The sequence below is a fragment of the Elaeis guineensis genome, chromosome 11 (genome assembly GCF_000442705.2).
Source record: "Elaeis guineensis isolate ETL-2024a chromosome 11, EG11, whole genome shotgun sequence".
Classification (NCBI taxonomy): Eukaryota; Viridiplantae; Streptophyta; class Magnoliopsida; order Arecales; family Arecaceae; genus Elaeis; species Elaeis guineensis.
In genome coordinates this window covers 113,346,173-113,372,978 of record NC_026003.2, presented here as the reverse complement: position 1 = coordinate 113,372,978, position 26,806 = coordinate 113,346,173, and the positions used below count along the sequence as shown (strand labels likewise).

Below are 26,806 nucleotides of genomic sequence, written 5' to 3'. Positions count from 1 at the left end.
ATCCCATGAAGGATATTGTTTGGATGGGATCATGTCCTTGGACTCGTTGCAAACTAGTGGAGGATGGAGAGCAGTGGTGCCTTGGCTGGACTTGATGACACTAAATTATGTAATTGTCCATTGCAAAAGTTGTTTGCTTAGGGTTGAGGATCGGTTAGAATGGAAGAACAGCTTGCTTCTGCTAGAACTATATAGAAAATTTTTTTTTTCTTTATCTTTATATCTATAATTATTATTATTTATAATAGATTTATCTATTTGAATCGGCTAGAGATATGTGGAAAAATTATTTTTTTTGACTCCTCGTTATTATCGTCGCAACGATGCTTTTCATATCATAACCTCAAAAATATAAGGCTAATAAAGTAAATATCATAACATTATCTTAATATAATTTTAAGTTAAATTTTTTTTTGTCAAAATTAAATGATGATTATATTCTCAAATATGATATAGTGGATTTTATAGGGCATTCTTTTTGGCTCCATGTTCGTTCACTTTTCTCCCTTCCGCAAAACAAAAGCAAACACTTCAATTTACATAATAATTTTAATAAATTTTTTATTACTTCAAAAAAAAAAAATAGTAACATTACCGCCAATGTTTTAATTGAGAGAAAAAAATAGGAAAGAAAAAAAAATTATTACATTCTTTGATTGAAAATTTTTTTATAAAAAAATAAAAAAAAAGAAACGAAAAAAATAAAAATCTTCTCAAATCTACAATTTTTTTTCTCCAAATCGAATAGAATTAAAAAAAAAATTAAAAATAAATAAATCTTTTATAATTTTTATCTTATTATTTTATTGATAAAAAATAAAATTAATATTATATTTTAATCTTAAAATTTATTTTAAGTATCTTATCTAAGCCTTCCATCCAATTGAGATTCAGATGGATAAAAAAATTAATAAAAATTAAAAAAATAATTTTTTTAATTTATTGAGTTCTTTTTAAAAATATAATAATAAAAAATATTATATTTTTTTAATTTTTATTTTTAATCAAGAAAAAAAATATTTTTTTTCTTTAAACTCATAATCAAAAAAAAAAACAAACTTACTTTTTTTTTTTTTTTTTTTCCTTTGTTTTCTGGGCTCCCAATCAAAGTTTAAGTGGGATGTCTATAATTCTATACATAATAAGCGTTGTGCCCGTATTTTCTGAATCCCGAAAGCAAAATATTCTGTTGATTATATACCAAATAAATTTAAATAATTTAACGGGAAAAGCGTAGTTGTCAACTAATTTATATTTTTTTAAAAAAAAAAAAACCCTATCTCTTAAATTTTCAACGTGGCCGCGTCAAACTAACGTCAAAAAGGGTACCCCAACCCCCACTTTCCTATTTAAACGCACCCTCACCCGTGTACGACCTTAGGTCTTTACTCCTTTTTTGTTTTTGCCTTAGGGTTTCTTCGCTCTCGGGAAAAAAAGGGTACGATCTTCTCCCCCTCCCGGTTCTCTAGGGTTAGGGTTTGGTTAATTCCTCATGTTCTTGGGGTTATTCTTGTGTGGAATTAGGTTTTTTTTTTGCGATTGTTTTTAAGTTCTGGGGGTGTTGATTTTTTTTTTTTAACGTTTGTTTTTTGTTCTTCATCTTTGTCGCCTCCGGATTTAGGTTTTGGGTGTTTTTGTTTGGCCAGACTTGGAAGTATGAGGCCGGTTTTCTGTGGAAATTTCGACTACGATACTCGCCAGTCGGAGCTGGAGCGGCTCTTTGGCAGATACGGAAGGGTGGATCGCATCGACATGAAATCTGGTAGTTTTCTCCGTTCTCTTTTAATTTTTATCTGACCTTTTGTTCTTTTATGGAGCATTTTGTATCGTTTGCTCTATCTGGGCGGTTTATTTCTGCATATCATCATCTTTCTTGTTCTTCTGATCTATGACACGCTTCTGGAAGGAGAGGGTTTTTGACATGAAAGAATACTGGAACGATCAATTTGAGGTTACGACTCAAAAAGACCTCTTTTGGGGTTTGACTATGTTGAATTGTCAGCGCTGTGACTTTGTTGGTTTATTTTGCATGTCTTTAAGGATGAGGGAATTTGTCGATTGATCCGAAATTGAAGATCAATTTGTTTCTGGTATGATAGAGTACATGATGAGTTCTGTGACTTTGAATGCAGATTGTTCGCCTTTCTCAATATGCAACACCCCCCCTCCGGGGGAAAAAAAAAAAAAAAACAGAGAGAGAGAGAGAGAGAGAGAGATGCTGCAATTCCACTTTTTACCCATGTCAATCAACACCTCATGAACGAGCAGGGGTAATTGCCATGAGGAAGAAGCAAAAACTAGTGATCCTATGGGTTAAATATATCTTTGCTGTCGGCGTCCTCCCTTGTAAATTACTTTGTGGCGGAGAAAGTGTTTACCGCTTGCCAATTTAGAAATTTCATGGCTTCGTATCTGGGGCATTTCGAAGAATGCTTAGCATCATAATATCATCTCTTTAAATTTCTTCTCATTCTAAAAATAAATATTCTAGATCGCATGCTGTTAGCTAATGTTAAGTAATTGATTGTTTATTGTCAATGTGCTTGAATTTTAGGTCTTTATGTTTTCTCTGAGTACTGGAGTATAATTTCATAGTGAAGTGAAACCATAAATACAATATCTTGAGAGTCTGAGTAGAATTAGGTTTTTTTGACTCTCTTCAAGCAAGTTGTGAAAGCTGTTTAGAGGTTACAAGTTTCAGCAACCTTTTCTTTATGCGGTATAATGCGGTAGCTATCGAATTTTTAATATGTTTAGTAATAGAAATATGTGACGGCATACAAAAAATTCTTTTGTTTTTCCTGCATCTTATGTCAAGATACTTCTCCTGATTTTCTACCGTCAGTGAAAGGAGAATGCTTCTGATGTTCCTGGCACTTTTTGTGATGAATATTGATGTTTCACATGTATTTCACAAAATAATATTGGAAATTTTCTGAATTTTGTTTGCATTCGAGTGTTTTAGAAGTTCTTTTGTTGTTCCTGTAGTTTTCTCATCTCTGATCTTTTCTTGAATCTTAAAACTTTTCCTAGTCATGAAATTCATCTCCTGTGAGTAGTCTCAAGTCACTGTATATTGCCATGGTTATATGATGAAGTGTGGCCATTCATCTTTGTATTTCATTTGTTTGCTTGATTATGGCAATGATGAGTTCTGAACTTTTTTCTAGTGAAACATTTTCTTTTGTTGCCTAAGCCAGGTTATTTATTGAGGAGTATAAAATGTTGCATTAGTTCAGTTATGTCAAGTCATTGTAAGACTATCCGAAAATTGATTTGTGTTTGATAATGTTGTAGAGGACAAAATATTGTATATACTAGTCATCTATCTTTTTCCTGTTTCCTTTTAATGATCACTCATATGCTTATTTGGGCATGATTTTGCACCAAGCCATATATGTGTAATGCAGATATAAACAATTTTTTTGTCCAGGTCGTTATCTTTTCCATTGGCATGTTCTTTTTGTTTTATAAGGTTTTTATTTCTTTAGTAGATTCGTTATGATCAGAATGCATTTGCTATTTGCCAAATTTATCTTATCTCCTTAATGGCTAAATGCAGACTTAGATACATTTGTTGAGTTTAGATGAAAGCGTACTTGTTGGTTGACCACTTGGGCAGATGGTCTTATTTTTATTGGCAATGCTTGCTGTTATACTTTTTATGCTGGTGTAGACATTAGGATGGAGACCGGTTTTGCTGCTTTGTTTCTTTCATGATTGGGTGAAACTATTGTGTTTTGAGCAACTTAAGGAGTGCTTTTAAAGAAAGTTTGCTTGAATATTTAAGTTAAGTTTGTCCTTTGAATTCGCTGCTTCTGCAAATAAATTAAATAATTCGGCAAATAACCATGGGTTAAAAGTTATTCGAGATTTTTTTCCCCCCATTAGTTGACCTCTTTTCCAGCATATACCTATGCATTAAACTTCAACAACATTGGGACTCTTTGTTGTTTTACTTGATGACCAATGGGGCCTTCATTGTTTCAGCTGAACTGTTGATGGTGTTGACCGACTTACAGAGAAGAGCTAACATGGAGAAGGATGGTAACAGGACAAGTTGGGCTTGCATTTATTGGAGCGACTATAGCTTACTAGTGACTCTGTTTTGTACCCATCCAAACGTTTCTCTCACCTCAACTACCTCCTCCATCCCCCCTCCCCCACCTGCGCCCCACTCCCCTCTCCCTCTCTTCCTTCCACCTTCTCCTTGTAGAAGAAATGAATGGCTAGGCAATTTCATAGAAGTCATATACTGTCATTATTTATGCACATGTTTATGGGATCAAGTGGTTGATACATTGTTTATATTTTTCTAGGTTAATTCTTGTTGTTCAGATATTGCTTCTTCTTCTCCTCCTCCTCAATATTGCATCTTTTTTCTATTGAAAGAGAAAAGGGGTGCACTGTTATTGGGTGATTAAGATATGTTATGAGGAAATTTGGGTGATGAGTTGGAACACAAGCAGTATATGCACTATATGATTTATTTTGAAGTTGTAATGTAGTTATTCTAGATATTTTTGTTTAGGAATAGTTGGACTTCTTGGGTTGGCCATGTGACCATTATAGTGGTTTGGCAATGTGAGTTATGGGATTATTGGTATTTTGTTATGTAAGATTGGTTGATGGATAAAATTCGAAATAATTTTTAAATCATAGTGTCTAATAAAAAATCCCAAATATAAAATGCTATCAAGAACCCCTCTTCTGTCAATTAGTGTTAGCCTATTTAATATATTTTGTTAGAACCTTCTTGCTAAGAGCACAAATATAAAAATACAATTAAGAACCCCTTCTTGGAGTATGTTTTAGTCTCTTCCATCCTCATATGTGAGGATAATTTCATCTTATGGTGTCCTGTGATAAAATGCATGGTGCGTCGTCCAACTGGGTGGCCTACATATTATCTGTATTCTGCATATCTTGAAACAGATGTAGAAAAAGAAGCAGCGTACTCCCTGATCACTGAACAATGCAATTCTTTGGTTCTATTATTGAGAAAAACCATTTAGTGTTTATTTGATGAGCCTGTAATAAATCCTGAGAAACAATTGAAAATGTCTGAATGCACTCTGTATTTTGTATGTCTGTGTGATGATGAGCAGCGTATGATATCAAATTGGTTAGCCTTTCTATGTAGTTTGTGGACAGGTCATAACTAACTAGGTTGATTATGTGACTTGAACGTTTAGAGCCATTCGTATTTATGCTGTTGCTCTTCTTTTGTGGTGGCTGGTTTCTGTTGTGATTAATTTTATGAGGAGTCTTTTTTTAGTGGTGACTGTGAGGTTTTCTTGCATGTATTGGCTTTGGCTGCATGCATGCACTATGAGTCATAAAAGCCCTCTTGACATGGTCCTGCTGATTCATATATGGGGCTGAGGATTCAGCTGGCCACCTTGTGGTTCACACATCACCTTTATGCATATGCACATGTAACTTTTTCCTTATTCTGTTATTCTCCATAGACACAGCAAGGTACATTGCAAGACACTGCAATTTTAGTGCTATTTCCTCTAGTGTGTAATGACAAAACTGGATTATTTCTCCACAACAGATTTGTAATTCTCAACATGGTTGACATAATGTTATATAAATCCACTGTGTCAATTTTAGACAGTGGACAAGATCAGTGCTGCAATTTTTGTTTGAAGGACATCTATATTTAAATGTTTGCTTTGACGCAGGAGCTACTAAGGGAAATCGAGCTCTTTCTGGGCTCAGCACTACCATGCAAAAAACCTTCCGTGTCGAAGGAAACCTTCCTGCCAGCACATCAGCTCCTTCCATTCACTACCGGAATTCTTCATTTCTTTCACACGAACATCCGTTCCTCACTTCTGCATTGTCCAACGTGGCCATTGCCCGAGCATGATTGTTGAGGACTCATCATCATCATGCCATGTCTACCGTTATCATCATGCCATGCCAACTGATATCATCATGCCATGCCAACCACTATCATCCATGCCAACCAATATCATCATGCCATGCCAGCCGAATGCCTGCACTGTTTCTGGTGAAGCATGCTCGGCAGTGACTACTTACCTTGGAATTAACTTATATGACATCATATTTAGTTCCTATCTTAGATGGATTCCATTATTCACATACTAATGTTCAGGCCTACAGATCTATGCAGGTGTAGTATTTCTGTTTTCATGAGAAATATAACCTGATTTGGATATCATACTGATACATGGGCAATGGAAATGATGCGAATCACTTTTATGCGGTTCTCTATCTGATAATACTTCTTTGTTTCAGGGTATGCTTTTGTTTACTTTGAAGATGAACGTGATGCTGAAGATGCCATACGAGGCCTAGACAATATTCCTTTTGGCTATAGTAGGCGCAGGCTGTCAGTTGAGTGGTCGAGGGTAATTTTCTTTTCTGGAAAGAAAATCTTCCTTTCTTCAAAACTTATATTTGTCTCAGTTATAACTTTATATGGATCAATTAATGATGTCGTCTTTGGGCATTTTCTTTTGGATTTGGCAACAGCTTTGCTATGTCATCTGATGATCACTTATCTGAGTATTTTCTTCCAGCAAGGAGAACGTGGTCCACGACATCGTGATGGTTCTAGGTCAATGGCAAACATGAGGCCTACTAAGACACTTTTTGTTATCAACTTTGATCCAATCCGTACCAGAGTCAGGGACATTGAAAGGCATTTTGAACCTTATGGAAAGATTTTAAATGTTCGGATTAGGAGGAACTTTGCATTTGTGCAGTTTGAAACACAGGAGGAAGCCTCAAAGGCCCTTGAATGTACCAATATGAGGTTAGCAACCTTACTCTCTTTTTGCTTCATTAACATTTTTCAAGCTGAAAATGTTGATCCAACAGTTTGGAAAACTCTTGGTGTTTATTTTCTTGTTTAATGATGAAAAGAAGCGTGCTACTGTTGTGCATGTGTGCTTGTCTTACATTTATTTTGACCTGCATGTCTTTGGTATGACAGAGGCTTGATCATGTTACTCATGGTCACTTGTTAGTCAACTGATATTTAGTTTTAGGGGTATCATATTTGTTGCATTTCTTTGTAACCATCTGTTGAATATTTGGTAGTTCTGCATCTACAACTACCAAAGAAAATTACTGTTAGTCATCAGATCTTTTCGGACCCCCCCCCCAAACCCACCCAAACAAAAAAAAAAAAAAGAAAAAAAAGAGAAAAAGAAAAACCCAATTTTTTGACTAATTATGAATTTCTGGTTCAAGGGTGAGCTCATGTCGTGCTTGCCAATAAAACGCTTTGGTATGGATGTCAAATTTAGATGATTGTGCACCTAGATTAGTTTCCCAGTGTATCAACTGCTGCAGAGTATATATCTACCAATCATGAAATTGACTGTGAAGCTGGTTATGCACATTTTATGCCATCGAAACAAGTTATGGCAATGTTAATGATGTGTATCAGATTTGATAATTTTATGTCTATGTGCTTTCTTGTTTGTAATGTTATTAATAGTTTCATTTTCTTTCTTTTGAAGTAGTTAATTTCATTTTTGCTGCCTATGACTTTCTGTCTGTTTTTTTTACCATGGTGTATTGCATGAAAGCTTAGTCCATGACGGTGGCACATTCAGCATCATCTTTTTCTCTTTTCTACTTTGCAGCAAGATATTGGATCGTGTGGTATCTGTCGAATATGCCTTTAGGGATGATGGTGAGCTTGGTGACAGGCGGGACAGCCCTAGAAGAGGTGGTTATGGAAGGCGTGACAGCCCTTATGGTCGATCTGTTAGTCCGGTGTACCGCAGGGGACGCCCAAGTCCTGACTATGGTCGTGCTCGTAGTCCTGTGTATGATCGATATGATGGACCGTCATATAATAGGAGCAGAAGTCCAGATTACGGTCGTTATTCAAGGTGAGGACTGCAAAACTTTGTTAAAATGTTACAATATTTTTGCTGTTATCTTTACGTGTGCAGATTTGTTTTTACCCTCTTGGGTGTTGATTGCATGGGTGCTTTTAGGCTTTTTTGGGATGTTCAACCACCACATGCATGAAGTAGTGCAGAAGCCAATTGAAAACTTTTTAGTTATATTTTGCTATATGGCTTTGAACTCAGGCCAATATATTGAATAGTTAGATTCACAATGGTGGCACAATTTGAGACGTATATACATATAATTTATTATGCATGTTGAAGTGAAATTTCTTTTTGATGACTATTGTAGTTTTTAGAATTCAGATTACTTTTGATGTTTGGTTTGATCAAACCTATGGTGTGGTGTCTTTGTTTACAGCCGGTCTCCTGTACGGAGGTCTAGGACTTGAAGCATCTGGATTCCGTGGGAAGTCGTGCATTTTGATCAAGTCATCGGTAGTTGTTAGGACTTTTATGCATCTGTTCCTACTACCATCTGGTTAGCTCCTAGTAAGTGCACCAGTGTAACATAGTTTTTAGATTCTTCCCCCCTTTTGTAGTAAAAAGCTTTACTGCTATGACCGGACATTGGTTTCTTGCTGGTTGCTTTATTCAGTTTAGGTTTTATTAGATAATTACCTACTGGCTTTGTTATCTTGTTCTTTCTCCAAATAATTTTAGTTGGTGCTATTGGCTGCGCGTGCCTTTTAGGTCGTGTATCATATATGTGGCCTTCTGAACGCTAAGCCCATGCTTTCAGAGCATGTAAGCAAGCCTGTCTTTCTGGGATCGCAAATTTCTAGAGGGCCGGTTGATTGAAATCCATTGATTTGGATAACTTCGCTTGTATTAGTGGGCTTTAGTAAGGGTTATCTGTCGGATTTTAGATGTTTCCTTTTCATTTTTCCCCTGATGTTCAACGTCTGTCTATTTTCAGACGCTTTTATTATTATTATTATTATTATTATCACCGTCGAAGAATTCTCCTGCTTTTTATGGTCTGTTCTGATGAGAGGTTTTTTGACGGAAGATCTTCTTTCTATTTTGGATGAGGCAAAAAGATCCTTTTCCATAAGCTGCAATATTTTTCCTGAGCACTTTTTCGCCAGTCGCATGTCTGTGACTTCGGTCGCGGAATCGTGCGGTTCCAACTCTTTCGTATGCATTGATTCAGATGATGATAAAGCGAATTCATATAGTGATAAACGGTTTCATCTGTGACCTGTGATGGTGTGGGCCAACCGATGGCTATCATACCGATGCATTGGCAAACAATTTAATTCTTCAGCGATAAGATCAGATGGCGTCCCCCGTTTCCAAAAACATATTGGGACTTTTCGGCCCTGCCTGGGAGAGCTTCCGGAGAATCATATGAGCTTTTTGGAAAGTACTTTATGGAGGGTAGAAAGCACTTTCAAGGGAGATGGGAAAGTGTTTGGCAAGTAGTGTTTTCTGGTTTCTTAAAATGCTGAAAAAATTTTTCTACCAAAAAAAAAAAAAAAGCTGAAAAAAAATTTATGTAATTCGCTCCATTGCTCTCCAACAATTCTACCTGGTTGTTTTTGGTTTAATGAAAATTATTGAGTGGCCAATATGCTTGCGAACAAATCATACAAATTACATTATATTACTATAATATAATGTATAGAAGATATTATATATATTATAGTAATTGTAATATGCAATAGTATCATAATGTATACTATAAAATGTTTCATTATGTTATATTATATTAAGATGTAATACAATATAGTATAACATTATAATACTATAATATTGTAATGTATATTGTAATGTATTATATTATATATTATAATATTAGTTGGTGGGTTTTTTTTTTTAATAGGATTTGGGTTTGTCTACTTCAGGAGTATTCTAGGTATTTATAAATACAAATTTATGTAGTTTGACTCTCTTTGTTGCATTGGTCCAATCCATACATAGCTTTTTTGGGCTTAATCATCCAAACACATTCTAAATTATTTCATATGCTTTTAAAATGCATTAGCTAAAAACAATCATCACATCTTTTCATAATCCAGTGGCAAAATATTCTAGAGATAGAATACATGTATAGAAATAAAGAATCTCAATTAGGACTGAAATCGAATTGAATACGGATCGAAGATCATAATATTTATATTCATATTTATTTTGTTTGAAGAATATCAATATGGATACGAATATTATTTGGATGTAAAAATTCGTATCTATATCTGTTTTAAATAGATATAATTCGAATATTTAAAATATGGATATAATTATATATATTAATTCGATAATTAAACTTTATAACTATAGAATCAAAGATATTGTTAAATAGATGATAAATCAAGTTAATAACATATTTATATAGTTATATATATTTTTTTAAAAATTAATAAATAGTATATCAAATTATATATAATTATATATAGATTCGGATGTTTGAATACGGATTGAATAGTTGTCTATTCATATCCCTTTTTTTTTTATGGACATGGATACGGATATTAGTCGGATCCTCAAGTTTCTATCCATATCCAAATTGATTCGGATATGAAAATGAATTTGGGTGGTAATTTGGATGTGAAAATAGATCTGGACGGATAATATCCATACTATTTTTATCTCTAACCTCAATAATATCTTTCGACAAGAAATTTTAAATCATTATAAATAGTATCAGAACGAATCTAGTTTACGACTCATATGGATTAAAGAGCACTAGAAAATGCTACAACATAAATCTTTTTACAGTTGGCAATCGATTGATGGTGATATTTGTTATTGGATTTGAATCCTTAGCCTAATAAAGATATTTATCTTAAATTAATTATGATATTTATGATAGAATTTGAATATTTAGTGTGCCGAAGATGCTAGAGCTTAAATGAAGTATGTTAAGATGCTTACGAGTATGTATTTAGTTCTATATAGATTGTGCATTATAGGTCAAAAAATCCAAATAACATTTTTGGCAAATCTTTTAGATGAGATCCCAATCCTTAGAAGATGAGAGTAATTTATAGTGTTTTTGACGTATGACATCAATCCACATCTCCCTTGTGATTTATTGAAAAATTGAAGGTCTATGAAGCTCTTCATGCTGATACTTGTTCATAGACACATTGGACATTTGGGAGGAGGATTCATGTGGACCGGACCTGGGAGGTCTACCTTTTGGACGGTAGGCTAATAGCGTCGTCGTACAACCTTCCTGTGCTATATAGTTATCGCTTCTGTTGCTCAAATTCACGTGCTTCGTCATCTCCTCTTTCTAGTCGCCACCTGCGTGCGCTCTAGTCATCAGAAAAAGGAGAGAATAATTCCCACCTTCAATTTAATTTCTTTTACCTTCTAACACAAGTGCGAAAACCAAAGATTCGGATTAGAAATCACAATTATGCAATCCGAATAACAGCTGTTTTCTACTATCCTCAATGTATCCATTTTCCTCCAAAACCAATGATTACCAATAACAATCCATCCGCTATTCCTCATTGATTCAACTACAAAACGACGGGCACTCCCCATTGCGGAAAAGCAGCGAAGAATATGATCCCGCACAAAACGATTAGGTAAAAGAGCACTCTTTCGTAGTGGCCTCTGGCATCTTGCAAAGCAACAAAAGCAATCCCCACCCACTTGACTTCCATGCTAACTCTCATCCAGCGTTCTCACCTGCCATGCAAGATTGGAGCATCACTCCTCACTATCCCCATCCCTTGTTATAAATACCCTCCCTTCCTCACCTCGCCATCTTCATAAGTAATCCAATCTCCTCTAGATCTCTCCCTTCTCCACCAGATGGAGAAGAAGGAATCAACCACTTCCAGCCATGTAGGCATGTGCGAGAAGCTCTTCCATGCCTTCAACCCTGCTTCCCGACCACATCGCCGCCTCACTCTCCACCATCAAGGACCTGGAGCCTCACCCAATCCTTCTCCATTGAAAGAACCCACTCCTCAAAAAGCACTTCCCACTCCAGCGAAACCCGGACCACTCTCAGCTGATCAGAAGAAACCATCCGAGGCCATTGCACCCAAGGCTGAACCAAAGCGAACGACCACACCACCGCCAACACCATCGGTGCCAGTTCAGAAGGTCCCCGACAAGCTGGGGTTGGCCTCAGCACCGCCAAAGGCAGCGAAAATGCCACAACCTGCACCACCAAAGGCAGCGGCGACTCCACAACCACTGCCACAGCCAGCACCACCACAGGGGGCGGCGGCGGCTGCGGCGCCAACAGAAAAGCCAAAGAAGAATATTAATGAGAAAGTGGAGGATTATATCAAACGCACGAAGGACAGGCTCAGGAGTGTTTCTGGGATTGGAAGGACACCCACCATTAAATGAAGGAGTGCTTACTTGGTGGTGGAATAAGAAAGCAGATCTTGCCTCCATATCTATGTATGTCCTGGCTTCAAATTGCCGATAAGTTATACTTGTCAACAGAATCCGTTTGATATATGTTCACCGATCTATATACGAGTTCGAGAGCATATGGTGTACGTTCTTAAAGAATAAATTTGTATGTGAGCCAGAAAACCCTCTCTTGGTTTCTCGCTGTATGACTACTAGAGTCCATAAAATAGAAAGAGCGAGTTGTACATGAGCAGCTTGTGCTCTTTGTTTGGGATATAAACCAAGTCTTATTTTACCGCTCAGTTAGTTAATAACAGGTCAAGCCTTTCAAGCTCTTTCATTACTTGTTTTTTTTTTTTTTTTTCTCTCGTCTTTTCTAGTTAGGTAACGCGCTTGATTTTTGAAGGGGAATTTCAAGGTTATACTTCAAGTAGAAGAACGGGTCACTTAAGTCACTGGTCGAATCGAACGCACAGATAAAATCGTTAAAAATTAGAATTAATGCTAAATATAAGAAAATATGTGCACCTCTCGTATATCTAAGAAAGATGGCCATGTTTTAAGTATATCTGTTGGTGCTTTTAATTAGTTTATCTGAGCAGTGCAAACTTTCACTTCCGCTATCAGTTCTCATGCACAACGCGGCAAGCTTGGAGAACTATGTTAAGAGCTTGACGATTTCTGTATGCAGTAATTAACAGCCCTGTTGGCATCATAATCCATGAATCTTGAAAAGTGGCATGTATCTAATATACCACATGATGTCATAATTTTTTTTAAAGAGTATATGCATTTCGTCATTCAAAATTTTCAAATGAAAAAGTGAAACTGCAGACACTAAATAAGCGTTGAAAAGTGGTTGGTCAAAAATACCATTTCTATATTATAACATCTTGAACCATATTATGATATTCTGGACATATTATGATATCCCGCATGCAGGAAGTTATAATTGAATGCAGGATATCATAATATGTCATAGGATGTCATAATTCTTTAAGCCATATTATGATATTACGTATGTAGAAAGTTATAATATGTCACATGATATAATAATTTTTTAAAAAAATAAAAATATTTTCATCGTACAAAATTTATATATAAAATTTTTAAATAAAAAAATAAAATATTAAATATTAAATATGTATTGAAAAATAATAATTATGTTGATCAATTATGTAAAACGATATGCTCCATGTTGAATTTTTTATATCACCTACAGTAAATAAAAAATTTTTCATTAATGTATTCCCTCCAAAGATCGATGTCTCGCATATCCCTACTCAGACTGCGCCTATCCTTTTTTTTGTTTTTTTCCTTTTCCTTTCTTTTCTTTCTTTTGTCAGGAGGAAGGAGAGAGGAAGGATCCTGGGGGTTCTCAAGCCCGATTTGTGTACTTTTCCTTCTACGGTTTCAAGGAAGGAAGTGAGGATGACTGCCGCTCGTGAGACAGGATGGGAAAGACGAGGAGCCCCTCTTTAGCCCGACATTTCAACTTAATTACGGATATACCAAGCATACCTGGTAATCTGGTAAAGCATCATCGCGATCCAAATTCCAAGCTGATATAGACAAACAATATTTTTTTATTATTTTTATTCTATTTATTCAGATAAAAACTCCTTGGTACCAAATAAGCTCTCTTTAAAATATACATTCTTTTGGCCTTAAAAATTGCTAACAAAGCCATGCATTGCCTCTCATACACATCCTCATACCATCATGCTTTGAACCACATATGATGAAATAAGAGCTTTGCAAAATTGAGGGTAGATTTTCTAAAAAGATTGTTGATCAAGACTTTTGTGTTGTTTTTTTTTTTTTTTTTCCTTTCCTCGATCCATGAATGAACCGAATATTGATAACAACTTCAAACAACTTTATCAACTAAACTTGTTGAACAAGTATATTAGACAACAAAACTATAAACTTCCTGTCATCATGAATGCTATCTTGAGATGTATGATAGATCCAAGGCAGCATCAATCCATCTATATACAATGAAACATACATATTGAGAGCATGTGCATGCATCTCAACATCAAATTAACATAGATTTGTTGGACAAAAAGGAGGAAAAAGGCAATCATGTTTGATTGCCGTGAGAGGTATCCCATTATCCTCGGTGAGGTATTTAATAATTTGATAAATCCAAGATGGAGCCCATCTGCAACTTATCTACTACAACACTTGCTACGATCCGAAATCTCTTTAAATAATAGAGGAACAAATAATAAGTAACGAATAAAACGCAAGTGAATTGGTATCTGAAAAAAAAAAATACTCTATGCACTGAGCCACCAAGTATCATTACAATGGAAACATTACGAAAGGCAAAGGACACGATGGGCCATGTCAATTTCTTCATCATCTTCGATTTCCATGTCCAGTTTCCACAATTAAATCAAATTAAATTAAATTAAACTAATTAAATTAAACCGAAGAGGGTTTGGCGAGCTCCCTGGCAATGGCCTTCTCGAGCCAGGCCTCCGCGTCCTCCATCATCCCGGGGCTGAGCCGCACCATCAGGATGCAGAACTCCGTCTCGTTGAGCGCCCCGTCTCCATCAAGATCCCCTTCCCTCACCATCGCCGCCGCGTCCTCCGCCGTCATCCCCGCCATCCCCAGCGCCGCCGCGTTCCGCCGCAGGCTGTCCGCCGTGATCAGCCCCCGCCCCGGATCCGCCAGCAGCCGGAACCCCCCGCACAGCTCCCTCACGAACTCCTCCGCCTCCAGCTTCTCCGCCATCGTCGGCATCAAGTCCTCGTACTCCATCTCCCCTGCCGCCATGGCCGCCATCCGATCCGCTTCCCCCGCCATCACTCTCTCTTTCTCTACTCTTAGGAAGTCTCTTAGGAAGAAGAAGAAGAAGAAGCCTTTTCTTTTTTCTTGCTTTCTTCTAAGAAGTCGTGATCGCTCCAGTTTAATGGCCGTGTATTTATTGGAATTTTTTTTTAAAAAATAATTTCTTTTTAACAGCTTCTACGAAGCAGCGTTCGAGAAGGCCGGACGTGACGGACGCGACCCACTGATGAACGGAAGGGACGAAGCCTCTTGGACGCGACGGTTCGTGGGGGGAGCTTTCCTGGAAGCTTCGCGGGATCGAGCTGCTAATGTTTGGTGTGTTTCGGTTGGGGTGGTCGACGCAGGACGGTTGGAGGACACGTGGCCGAAAGGAAAGCCGACATCTCCCGCGACGCTTGCTCTGTGTCCGTTATTATTGTCACCGCCAGCGGTGGGTGAATGATGGGGGAAGGAGAGTATCCGGATGCCGTTCGATCGCCTCATGGTGGTGTGCAAAATGTGTGGCGATGGGTGCTGATAGCGACGCTGGACGGTCTTTGTCGGTTGCGCGTAAGTGATGAAGAAAAGGACGGGATCGATGGCTGGGACTGGAATTCCATGGACCACGGGGGTTAGCATGAGTTTTCCAAGTGGAATACTGGAGAGGTGGAGATGCCAAAATGCTGGGTTTGTTACAGTTTAATTAGTGGACGTCGCATACCTCCGTTTCCCTTGGCGTGGAGACCGGTGTATAATTTGGTGTTTACTAGTTTTCCTGGTCATGATTAAGGATTGTAATCTATGATCTAAACATCAATTTGATTAATGGACCATCCATTTTAAAAATATTTGAATTTGATATAAATAGATATGAATTATAAATGGATCAATCGATTTAGATATTTTTATCAAATGGATTGAAGTCAGATTTGAAATTTTTTATTCATCTAATTCATTTAATGATTGAATCGGATCGTAATCTAATCTATTTAATCTATTTAAAATTTATTTAATTTATTTTTAATATATTTAATTTATTTAATTTAATTTTATTTATTAAAAAAATAAATTATATAGATTAGATCAGATTATCTGTTTAATAAATAAATTAGATTCAGATATAAATTTTAGATCTATTTAATAAATATATTAAATTTAAATTAATAAATTTTTGATTTGATTTATATTCGATCTAATTTGTATTTGATCCAACATGATTCGATCCAGTTGCTGGCCCTAGTTATCATCTTAGAAAGAGAATCCACACTATATAATGGGGCTCAAAGATGATTCGAAAAGCTAATTTTATTTGATGAAGTTATCTACAGCCTTGCATATTGAAAATGAAGGCTAATAATTTTTTAGAAGTTCAGCAAACAGTAAATAAATTTTTTATATTATTTATTAATCAATTTTGTGCACATCAATTTGTTGTTATAATAATAATGATGGGAAAGATCAGTGATAACAATTAATAATGATAACGTCGTGGCATTAGTGCCAATGATAACCGAGAATCAATACCAATGAAGTTGTTTGATAATCTATCTATGCAAAATGATTATGGCACTAAGTATTACATGGTTGATTGATTATGCTCCATAGGAGAAGTTTGTTTTTTTTTTTTTTTTTTTTGCCCTATTTGTTGGACGGTAGTTTGTCTCGTTAAAAAATTGTTGAATACTCTTAAAGCTTTAGTCTATTTATTTATGAAGTTATATATAAAAAAATTCTTCTTAGAATATATTTGGATAAAAAAAAGATACAAATTAGGATTAAATATATTGATGATATGCATATGTATACATGGTAGGATTGATTCACATTTTTTTGAATTAGATAACTAAAATTTCATACTGATTATCCATGTTATTAGATATGGTTTACTATTTTCAAAATATTTATAATATATATATATATATATATATATATAAAATTTTAGAGATTTGTTACAGTCAATCCCTTATTGCATCCATCGTCGGTGAAAAGCATTAGCAAAATAAAGTCTACACTGATCGGAGTTGTATCCGATGGAGATCCTTCGATACTTAAATCAGTAGAGAGTGATCGAACAGGAAGTAAAAAATAAGGTGTGACAGAGTATCAGCCCAAAAAATGAGAAGTGGCAGAATATCAGTCTAGAAGTGTCTTCCCCACGCTGTTCGTTTATCTCTCTTTTATAAATAATTCATTAGTAACCATTTGTAATGGTTAGACGCATGAATGTCGCTTATTCCGGCATTATATAATCGTGGGATGGATAGTTAAGACCCTCTGATGATCGTGGTATGTGACCGTTATGCACTTTCTGCATTAGCGATTTTTAATATGTTGACTTTATATCAGTAATTTGAATACGTCGATCGTATATCGATGATTGTAGAAATCTGAATGACCATCGATCAGTGACTCTGATATACCGACTGATCATCGGTTATAAAGTCGGTTGAGTCGCTATAGTTGAATGATATTTGTCAGAAAAATTAGCTGAGAATTACTGACCGTCGGTCAGCTTACTGATTGATGTCAGTGGTCTGTGCCTATTTGATTAAAAGTTAGATAATATGTTGTAATTAAGCCGAAACTCATCCTGTAATGTAGCTTTGATGGTTCATCGTCCTAACTGATAGATAGTCGGTTGGCCGACTGTGAATCAGTGAAGTAGATTGAATTATCTCAACAGTTGTCCATCACTTTCAAATCCAAAGTGGCTTGACAGGTGGATTGACATGTAGCTTGACTGTTGGACGAACGGAGTTGTCACTTGTTATCTCAAGCCTCGATTCAACTGCAGACATTAATGATTCCTTCGAAAAATAAAGAGTCTTCAACAATTTTGTCACTTCGATAATCGTGAGATCATCATTGGGATGTCGATTCAAGAAGATGGTTAGGTGGTTGGATGATTCAGTTGATTTGATTCTGACTAGTCAATTGTCGCTATATGTCCGGATGTTATTGGCTTTTAATCATTCATGTGGATAGAGATGATGTGACATGATCTGACAGTTGATATGTGGAACCGTCTGATCAATGATCGGTTTTGATGTAGCCACATGTTAAAGTTTGGGATAATCTTGATTTGAACAAATTCATCTTGATCGTTGACAGACCCTTTATATATGATGTCGCTTTTATTTGAATTTTTTGTTTCTTTATTTGTTATTCTCTCCTGCAACTGAGGACTTTGTTTTGGGTGTTAAGAGCTTCAAGGTTCTAGGAATCTTCCTCCTTATATTTTCGTAGTCTCCAGATTTATCCTTTAATTTCAGGTTAGATTTCTCCTTTTTTTCTTCCTCTTCTAATCTTCTTTGATTTTTTTCCTAACCATTTTCAATGTCTTGTAGGAGTAGGAAGGATAAAGAGAAGGTTAGAGTAGATGAGGCCCCTCGGGATAGTCGATCGAGTGATCCAGTTGACGATTCTCCTTGGATCCGAGTATGAAAGTTTCTTCCTTATTTAGATTCAATGTCGATCGGTTCTGAAAATAATATCGTATCTCAGAACAATTTTAGCTCTTTGCACTTGATCCGAATGGTCGGGTGAGTTCTCCTCCGGATCAGATGGTGATTTATATGGAGGACCTTCGGACTGATCTTTATTTTTTTGATTTCGAAGTTCGTCCGGAATCTCTTTAATTATTACTGTCTTTGTCCTACTCAGTTAGCTACAAATTTCATTCGATTGATCATCAGTTTTGCTCTATTGTATCACATGATCCCGACCAACCCTCGGTCTTCTCTTTTTCATGCTTTTTTCATTCTTCGTCCCCACCTAAAAGCTAAGGACTGGTGGTTCTTCAACACGAGAAAATGTTTGCCTTTTATTTTTGATCTCCCTTCGTCCATCCACGAGTGGAAGATTCAATTTTTCTTTGTTTCTTCTTTTTCATCTTGGAACTTTCCTTTGTCCTGGAGAGATCCAAGAATAAGTCCTAATGAATATAGTCGGATCGAAGTTATTGATCGGAAGAATTTTCTCTGACTGAAGGATATGAAAGTCCCCGCACAACGAAAGCTACTGACGGAGCAAGCTCTCTATGACGTCGGACTTAGTTCGATGACTTTCTTAGGTATAGCTTAGTCGATCCTTCACTTTACTTTTCATTTATCTTTGAACTATGTAACGGGGTCATTTAGTCTTTTGATTGAAGCTATGTGACCCGTGGTGCGAGTCTCAGCAGCTGATATTCGACAACATGTCGCTAAAAAGAGAGCAGCGACTAGTGCCGGACCATCCCGAGCGGCGATGAAGAATCGAGTGATGCGGAGTTGGCATCAATGAGGGAGACCGACATTCTGTCGGTATCTCGAAGTCGAGCCCGTCATTGCACTGTCTGCTCCGACAGTGCTTCCACCAGTCGATGCGCCGCCTGTCAGAGGAGAATCGATTAGAGATGGTGAGGTTATACCCATCATGTCGGTACCAGCCAAGATAATGCTAACCATGATTTCGTCGGTGGGGGGTCTGGCAGAGTCTGCTATTGTACCTGAACCAGAACAATCCACTGTTGTGCCGACGATACCTCAGGCACCTTCAACTAGGTTGATGCTATCTCGGGCACCATCAACACCTGACTGGATGGCGGCTTTGAGTGAGCGACCACCAATCGAAGAGCAAAAAAAAGTACTGGCTATTTTTGCAGAAGATGGATCATCGATAGGCTTCACTGCACTTTTCGATGTCCAGATTCCTACAGGTGAGTCGACTTTGGCCAATTCAAAATTGACCAAGTGACTCATCGGAGCTGCACTTTTCCCGACTGATAGGAAGAACAGGAAAGATGGGACTGTGTCTGAAATATTTTCATTCTTCTTCCTGATAATGCTCAGCATAAGTTGATGATTCTCTTCTTCTTTCTCTTCTCCTCTCTTCTCTCTTTTTTTTTTGACCAAACTTGTTTTCTTTTCTTTTGAGCTAGCACATGATATACAGACATTAGAGAGTGGGTATCGAAAAATCACCGACTTTCACCGAATGTAGATGGAAAAAATCACGGCTGCAAATGCCGAGAAAGCTGCGGCCATTGAACAACTTCGGTTGGCAGTCGAGCGAAGGCAAATTATCAAGAGAAGAACTCTCGCATGAAGACTGAACTGGAGTCCGCAAGAGCCGAGTTGAAATCGATGAGAGGTGAATTGCAGTCGGCTTGTATCGAGCTAAAATCCACACAGCAGACTGTCAAATCTTAGGAGTCTCGAATAAAGAAGAAGAAGCAAGAAATCAGTCGACTCCAAAAAGATCGTGACAGTTGCATTAAAGAGTTAGAGAAAGAAAGAAAAAAGCATCGAGTCACTGAATCAAGATTGACATTAGCCGATGCAGAGTCGGCCTCCGCTATGGAGGAAGCACAGTCGGCCAAAGATGCTCTGAGTCAGGCACGGGAGCTGGTCGTCGAGGATTACAAAGAATCATAAGATTTCAAAAATGAAATCCTCAAGGGTGGCTATGCTTCCTATTGTGTCGGCCATGAAGACGACAGGGATACGGTCGAAAAGTTATACCTAAATTTGGATCTGAGCAGTATCGCCGCCCTTGGTTCGAAAGTGAAAACTACCAAGGAGATAGTGCCGACTGAAGAAGTTACACCAACTGCACCAGAGTCTGCTCCCATTGTTGAAAAAGCTGTACCAAAGTTGGCTGCTATCAAAGGTCATAAGACTGATGCTGCGACGATTGTCGACACAATTGAGGAAGAGGCCGACTGGTGATCACTATAATTTTTTTTTTCTTTCTTCGTAGTTGGACAATAATCCAACTTACTTTTTGTAATCAGATTTTGGGTTCAATTTTGTAATCCTTTGCTCATGAATAAAAAGAATAATTTTTCAAGTGTTGAAAATTTTTTAAGTATTGAACTCTTTGTATGTTGCTTTTCATTATAAATGACTTGCTGTCAATGCAGTTGAATATTAATTAGATTATCGATTATTAATCGGTGTGTCGAATGTCGATCAATAGTCGTAGCAGAATAATTTGCCTACTAGCCGAATATCAGCCGACTTAGCTTTTAGGCATAAATTTTTCTAAGTATTTGATAGATGGTGGCAAACTGAATATCTTTTGATCGAGTGAAGTCGAGTCAGTATATTTTTTAATTTAGCCAGAGTCAAATCGACTTATTCTTTCGCTCAACCATGATTGAGTCGGTATATTGTTTCGCTCAGCTGTAGCTGAGTTGGCATATATAATTGTTTAACCAGAGTCGATATGTAGATTCGATCGATCAAAGTCGGCGTGTAGATCCTCTTGAGACTTACCTCAATCCGGAGATCAATATTTTTCTACTTTGACTCTTCGGGGCTTGAGCCAGAGCTCATATTTATCGTCGAAGTATATATTCATCGGATGTGCATCTCTTAATAAATAAGAGTCGGTTGAATAATTGAAGATATTTGTAGATTGTCGGTATTCTATATCTGAAGGACAATTATTCCATCATAAAGAAATATTGTCGTAGGTTGTTTCATTGTAGAAAAACTATCATCGTTTGGGAAGATCTTTTCGAATCGTAGATCATGATCGATTTATCATTTGGGAAAGCTTTTTTAATTATAGATTACGATCGTCTACCCCCTAAAGTCTTGTCACTTAGCCATTTTGTAGTCTTTTAATTTGATGATCTAGTTTTTGAAATTTTTGCTCGTAGTTGTCCACATGCTCGAAATTCTCTTAGAAAAAGCATCCAAGAGTAAAACTTTCATTGGATGAGGAGAAAAAGCCCATCATCATTTTTCCTCATCAGCTTTTTGAGGGGAAAAATAGGTGGCGATCAATGCTTTGAGAGTGAAGGACTGAGTGGTATGGTCCATCCCGTCGATGAAATTATCATCGAGGTTGCATCACCATTTGATTGTTGGCTGTATTTACTACTACTATTGTTGTTGGAGGCTACGCACTGTCTCTGTCAGCACTTTCATTTATTACATAAAAGTAGTGAGTTGAACATTTGTAGTGATAACGGAACACGAAGAATTGGACTCAGCCATTGGAGGTGGAGGGAGGTCTCTCCGATGGAAAGATTGCCTGACGGAGCCGATGGAGTTATTTTGAGCTTTTATTTTTACTATAATTTTATTTTGTTAATCTCGCCCCCCTTTTTAGCATGCCAATTTGTTACGGTCAATTTCTTGTTGTACCTGTCGTCGGTGAAGAGCATTTACAAAATAAAGTTCACATTGACTGGAGTTGTGTCCGACGGAGATCCTCAGATATTTAAGTCAGTGGAGAATGGTTGACCAGGAAGTAGAAAATAAGAAGTGGCAGAGTATCAGTCTAGAAGTATCTTACCCACGCTATTCATTTACCTCTTTTTTATAAATAATCCGCTAGTAACCGTTTGTAATGGTTAGACACGTGGATCCCGCTTATTCTGATATTATGTGATCGTGGGATGGATGGTTGAGGCCCTTTGATGATCGTGGTATGTGACCATTATGCACTTTCTGCACTGACAATTTCTGATACGCTGACTTTATGTCAGTAGTTTGAATGCGTCGACTATATGTCGGTGATTGTGAAAATCTGAATGACCATTAGTCGATGACTCTGATATATCGACTGACCATCGGTTATGAAGTCGGTTGAGTCACTATAGTTGAATGATATTTATCAGAAAAAATTGGTTGAGAGTTGTCGACTATCGGTCTACTTACTAATTTATAGTCGGTAGTTTGTACTTATTAGGCTGATTGAAAGTTGGGTGATGTATTGTAATTGAGTCAGAACTTATTCTGTAATGTAGCTTTGATGGTCCATTGTCCTAACCGATAGATAGTCGGTTCACCGACTGTGAATCCAAAAAACAGATTGAATTATCCTAACAAGATCCAATCAATATATATATTATTTTATATTATTTAAATCATCTAATTATATAATTAAAAACTTTTCGAATCACGTGCCTTATTGTGTGTGCATGTGTGTAAGCCACTTGAGATAGCAGCTCATATTTAATAACTTAAATCATTGATATGCTATTCCCACCATCTATTTTTTTTTCAAAAAGTAACTCTTTTATTTAACTACTATTCTATTCACTCATTTATTTATTTTCGGTATCAAGTCCTAACGCCAGACTTTTCTTCTCTTTTCTTAATGCATGAAAAATTCCTCTTAAAAATCATAGAATCTTATACTTTAGTCTTCCAAAAGCCATGGGCTCTCATCATATTTTCCTTGTATCTTATCATATTGAAAAAATATCACTTAAAAATTATGGAATCTTGTCCACTTTAGTCCTCTGCAAGCTAGAATCTCATCGTATTTTCTTTCTATCCTATTCTTGGATTAAGGCACGTGCAAAAGACTAGCACATGCGAAAAGAGAGAGATACTACACTTCTCTTAGAGAGGCGAATGTATCAATTTCTCTTGTTTCTAAAATTTATGATGGAGATCCAAATAAAAAATCTATGCTATCGATCATAATCTATACTGCTAAAATTATTTAAAAATAAAAAAAAATAAATTTTGATGATCTCTAATCTATTCTCATGTAATGATAACTGTTGGTGTAGAAATTCGTCTCGAGATCGGGATGGCTGGAGCGATCACTAGTCGGCGACGGTGGGATGACTGCAGCAGGATTTGCAAGAAAAGTTTCTGATCGGAGTCGGTTCTGATGGGGATCATCCGACGCTCAAGTCATATTTCTGTTCAATAGAAGGAGGAGAGAGCATTTTTTGGGAGAGAAAAAATCACGTACCTCGAGGGTCTCTCTTGACCCTTTATTTATGGGTGGTGGTTGAAGAGCCATGAGTGGAAGGAGGATTAGATGGTTAGGTTTGCCTTATTGGGTGAGATACATCTGTTATCCTTTTCTTCTTTGAAAAAAATTATTTATTTTTTATTTCTTATCCATTTTTCTGTAATCCTCACTGAATATCTTCGAAGATCGTACCTGTCCTTTTGACTTTCTTGAGTTGGGTGAATAACATCTCCTCATGGTCTGTAGGGGCCACATCTATTAATGGCATGGGTTAACAACTAGCTATTTTGAGAATGAACGGCTTTTCTTTTACTCTTAATTATTCTTATATTTTAATGGGATGATGTGACAAAACTAGGTCTCAGGCCAAGCCTGATATGACTTACGGTCTCATATGCCTTACATCTTCGGCTAGTATGAAATTACTCCCAACACTAGCCCCCTACTCTCGGGTTCGAGTCATAATTGGATCAGATGAAGTGAGTATTTTTGGTTGGCCGAAGACGCGCCAAGATCATCTTTTTAGCTGATGCGATGTGTTTGCAGCTCTTGGTAAGGCAAAAAGTCATATCATCCTGGTGATTTGTAATATTTTAGTTCGTTGAAATCTTCGTCAACTTCGTTTGCTACAAAGCAAGGGACCTTCTTTACAGTGGGGCTGATTTTTGAGGGTCCTTACTTATTTCTTGTATGACTATGTTCACTGGCTATGCTTGCTAAAGAATGAGAGGCTTTGGTTCTGCTCGCTAAAGATCCAGGGGCCTCCGAGGGTTCTCATGGGCTGGCCCTCGCTTCTTGATAACTAAGGTCTTCATTGGCACTGTTCACCAAAGAGCGAAGGGCCGTTGGGGGTCCTCATAGGTTAACCTTCACTTTTTAGTCATCAAGATCTTCATTGGTGCTGTTCACTGAAGAGCGAGGGCCATCGAAGGCATTGTTCACCAAAAAGTGAAGGGCCATTGGGGGCACTATTCATCAAAAGATGAAGAGTCATCGAAGACGCTGTTCACCAAAAGATGAAAGATCATTAGAGGTGCTTGCGGTTTAGCCCCCACATCCTAATTATCGAGATTTTCTACCCGCATCGACCAGGTCGGTGAGCATTGGGAGTCTTTATAGGTTAGCCCTCACTTCCTGTCTAACTATGATCATCATGGGCGTTGACTCGCTGACGGATGAGTATGGCCTTCAGGGTTCCTTGTAAGTTAGCCCTTGCCTTTTAGTCACTGAGATCTTGAGTTATGGATCTACACACAAAAAATGAGAGAACTCATCGGATTGACTCCGACAAGGGCTTTTGATTTTCAAGTCAAGTCGAGCTTTGGAGTTAAGAAGATAATGGATGATTGGAGTAGTGTTACCCTATTTTAGCCAGTTTGCTTCACTTCAGCTTTCAGGAGTTCAACTTTAGGAGGTTGACTCTAGGAGCTCAGCTTTGAGAGGTTGACTTTGGGAGGTCGGCGACCTCAATATGGTCTTCACTTTCGGTTCAGTCTTAATCTTTATCTCGGCTTTGCTTTTGGTTTTACCTCGGCCTACCCATGAGATCCCTTTGATTTCGCCCTCCCTCTTTTTTGTTTTTTGCCTCGACTTGGTGTACCCCTTCTTAATTCGATCTTGAATTTCAGCTTGGCTCGATCTTGAATTTCACCTCGATTTGGCCTTATTTTTATCTCAGATTGGCCTTGATCTCACCTCAGGTGGGTCGGATCTTTATCTCGGATTGATCTTGATTTTTGCTTAGGGCTCAGGTACTCAAAGACTCATTGTTCTTGGAGTTGATCTTGGATTTGAACTTTGCCTCAGTTTAGATTTGTTTTTATTTTAGGATTAATCTGATTTTGACTTCGAATTGGCTCAGATTTGACTTCGAATCGGCTTGGATCTGACTTCGAATCAACCTCTATCTCACTTCGAATTGGTCCGGATCTAATCTCGGATTGGCCTTTATCTGACTATGGATTGGTCCAGATCTAATTTTGGATTAGACTGATTTTTTGACTTCGGATCAGCTGTGATTTTAACTTCAGCTTGTCCTTGATTTTGACTTTGGCTTGGTCTTGATTCTGAGTTCGGCTCGGTCTTGATTTTAATTTCAGTTCAGCCCGGATTTTAACTTTGGCTCGGATTTGATTTTAACTTCGGTTCGAATTTGGGCTTGATAGCTTGGTTTCGATTTTGTTGTCCTATAGTCCTACAAGAAGGAAGAGAAAGAATAATGGATGAAAGCTTAAGAGTTTTTTATTATGAGTTTTTACTTGAGAGCTCGTAAATTCTATTAGACTCCTTGTTATGTATCTTGATTTGAGTTTGATCTTTATCTTAGATTGGCCTTATTTTTTGCTTCAATTTGATCTTGATCTGCATCTTGGATTATTCTGGTTTCGACTTCAAATCAGGCTCTCTCCCCTGTTTATTTCGCAAGCGGCTTCGGCCATGCTAGAGGTGCGCATGGGTGCATGAGGAAGCTTCAATGTCGCAGATCCGGCAAGGATCGGCATAGACGGGCGCTTCAGGTATGCGCCGGGAGGCTTCGGCATGGCTGAGACGCATGCACAGGGACTCCAGAGCCTCCGACCGGTGGGGCTCGGCACTGGAGATGCGCATGGGTTTGCAGGAGGGGCTCGACGCTCATGGGCGCATGGGAAGGACCTCAGGGCTGCTTGCAGGTGGCCTCGGTGCCGTGGGGGATAAGGTAGAAGCAGAGAGGACTTTGGATCCATCCATAGGCGACTTCCTTGGTGCCGGGACCTCAGATCTATCTTGGATTGAGCCTCTCTGCACCGTCGAAGATGCCATAAGAATGGAGGGACTTCGGAATTACTCGCATGCTACTTCGGTTTCATGGGCCTCGGATCCATCTACAGGCAACGCCCTCGGCGCCGTCAGTGGTGAGGCAAGAGCATGGGCTTGGAGCTCGAAGGTGCTCGCGGGCGAGTTCCCCGATGTCGTCAGAGGTGAGGCACGGGTGTGGCGAGCTCGCAAGCACAGACTTGGGCGAGCTCGGCACTAATGCAAGGGAGGCATGCAGGAAGGACCTCAAAACTTAGGACCTGGCGAAGGTTGGTGCCGATGGGGGAAGG

General features: G+C 37.7%; 3 protein-coding genes across 4 annotated transcripts; 2 read left to right on the top strand and 1 right to left on the bottom strand.

Annotated features, from left to right (window-relative positions):
* Window positions 1-1,336: 1,336 nt before the first annotated feature.
* On the top strand, window positions 1,337-8,537 carry LOC105054097 (serine/arginine-rich splicing factor RS31). Of its 2 annotated transcripts, none has more exons than XM_010935512.4 (6): window positions 1,337-1,438; window positions 1,622-1,762; window positions 6,271-6,383; window positions 6,555-6,790; window positions 7,629-7,880; window positions 8,263-8,537. In XM_010935512.4, the coding sequence occupies exons 2-6, from the start codon at window positions 1,657-1,659 to the stop codon at window positions 8,291-8,293; spliced, it is 738 nt and encodes a 245-aa protein (XP_010933814.1). In that variant the 5' UTR covers window positions 1,337-1,438; window positions 1,622-1,656; the 3' UTR covers window positions 8,294-8,537. The 2 variants fall into 2 exon arrangements, with proteins under 2 accessions (XP_010933814.1, XP_010933813.1); XM_010935511.3 differs by having other exon boundaries at window positions 1,394-1,438; window positions 1,647-1,762.
* A 2,706-nt stretch (window positions 8,538-11,243) lies between these two features.
* On the top strand, window positions 11,244-12,510 carry LOC105054099 (uncharacterized). The gene has a single exon (XM_010935522.4). The coding sequence runs from the start codon at window positions 11,673-11,675 to the stop codon at window positions 12,219-12,221; it is 549 nt and encodes a 182-aa protein (XP_010933824.1). The 5' UTR covers window positions 11,244-11,672; the 3' UTR covers window positions 12,222-12,510.
* Window positions 12,511-14,490: 1,980 nt separating this feature from the next.
* LOC105054100 (calcium-binding protein KIC) lies at window positions 14,491-15,212 on the bottom strand. Its single transcript, XM_010935523.4, has one exon. It carries the CDS (start codon window positions 15,048-15,050, stop codon window positions 14,664-14,666), a length of 387 nt encoding a protein of 128 aa, XP_010933825.1. The 5' UTR covers window positions 15,051-15,212; the 3' UTR covers window positions 14,491-14,663.
* Between the last annotated feature and the right edge of the window lie 11,594 nt (window positions 15,213-26,806).

Coding starts and splice junctions, on each gene's coding strand:
- LOC105054097 (XM_010935512.4), top strand. CDS start 1,657: ATGAGGCCGGTTTTCTGTGGAAATTTCGACTACGATACTCGCCAGTCG. Junction 1,763..6,270: donor TCGCATCGACATGAAATCTG/GTAGTTTTCTCC, acceptor TCTTTGTTTCAG/GGTATGCTTTTGTTTACTTT. Junction 7,881..8,262: donor GATTACGGTCGTTATTCAAG/GTGAGGACTGCA, acceptor CTTTGTTTACAG/CCGGTCTCCTGTACGGAGGT.
- LOC105054099 (XM_010935522.4), top strand. CDS start 11,673: ATGGAGAAGAAGGAATCAACCACTTCCAGCCATGTAGGCATGTGCGAG.
- LOC105054100 (XM_010935523.4), bottom strand. CDS start 15,050: ATGGCGGGGGAAGCGGATCGGATGGCGGCCATGGCGGCAGGGGAGATG.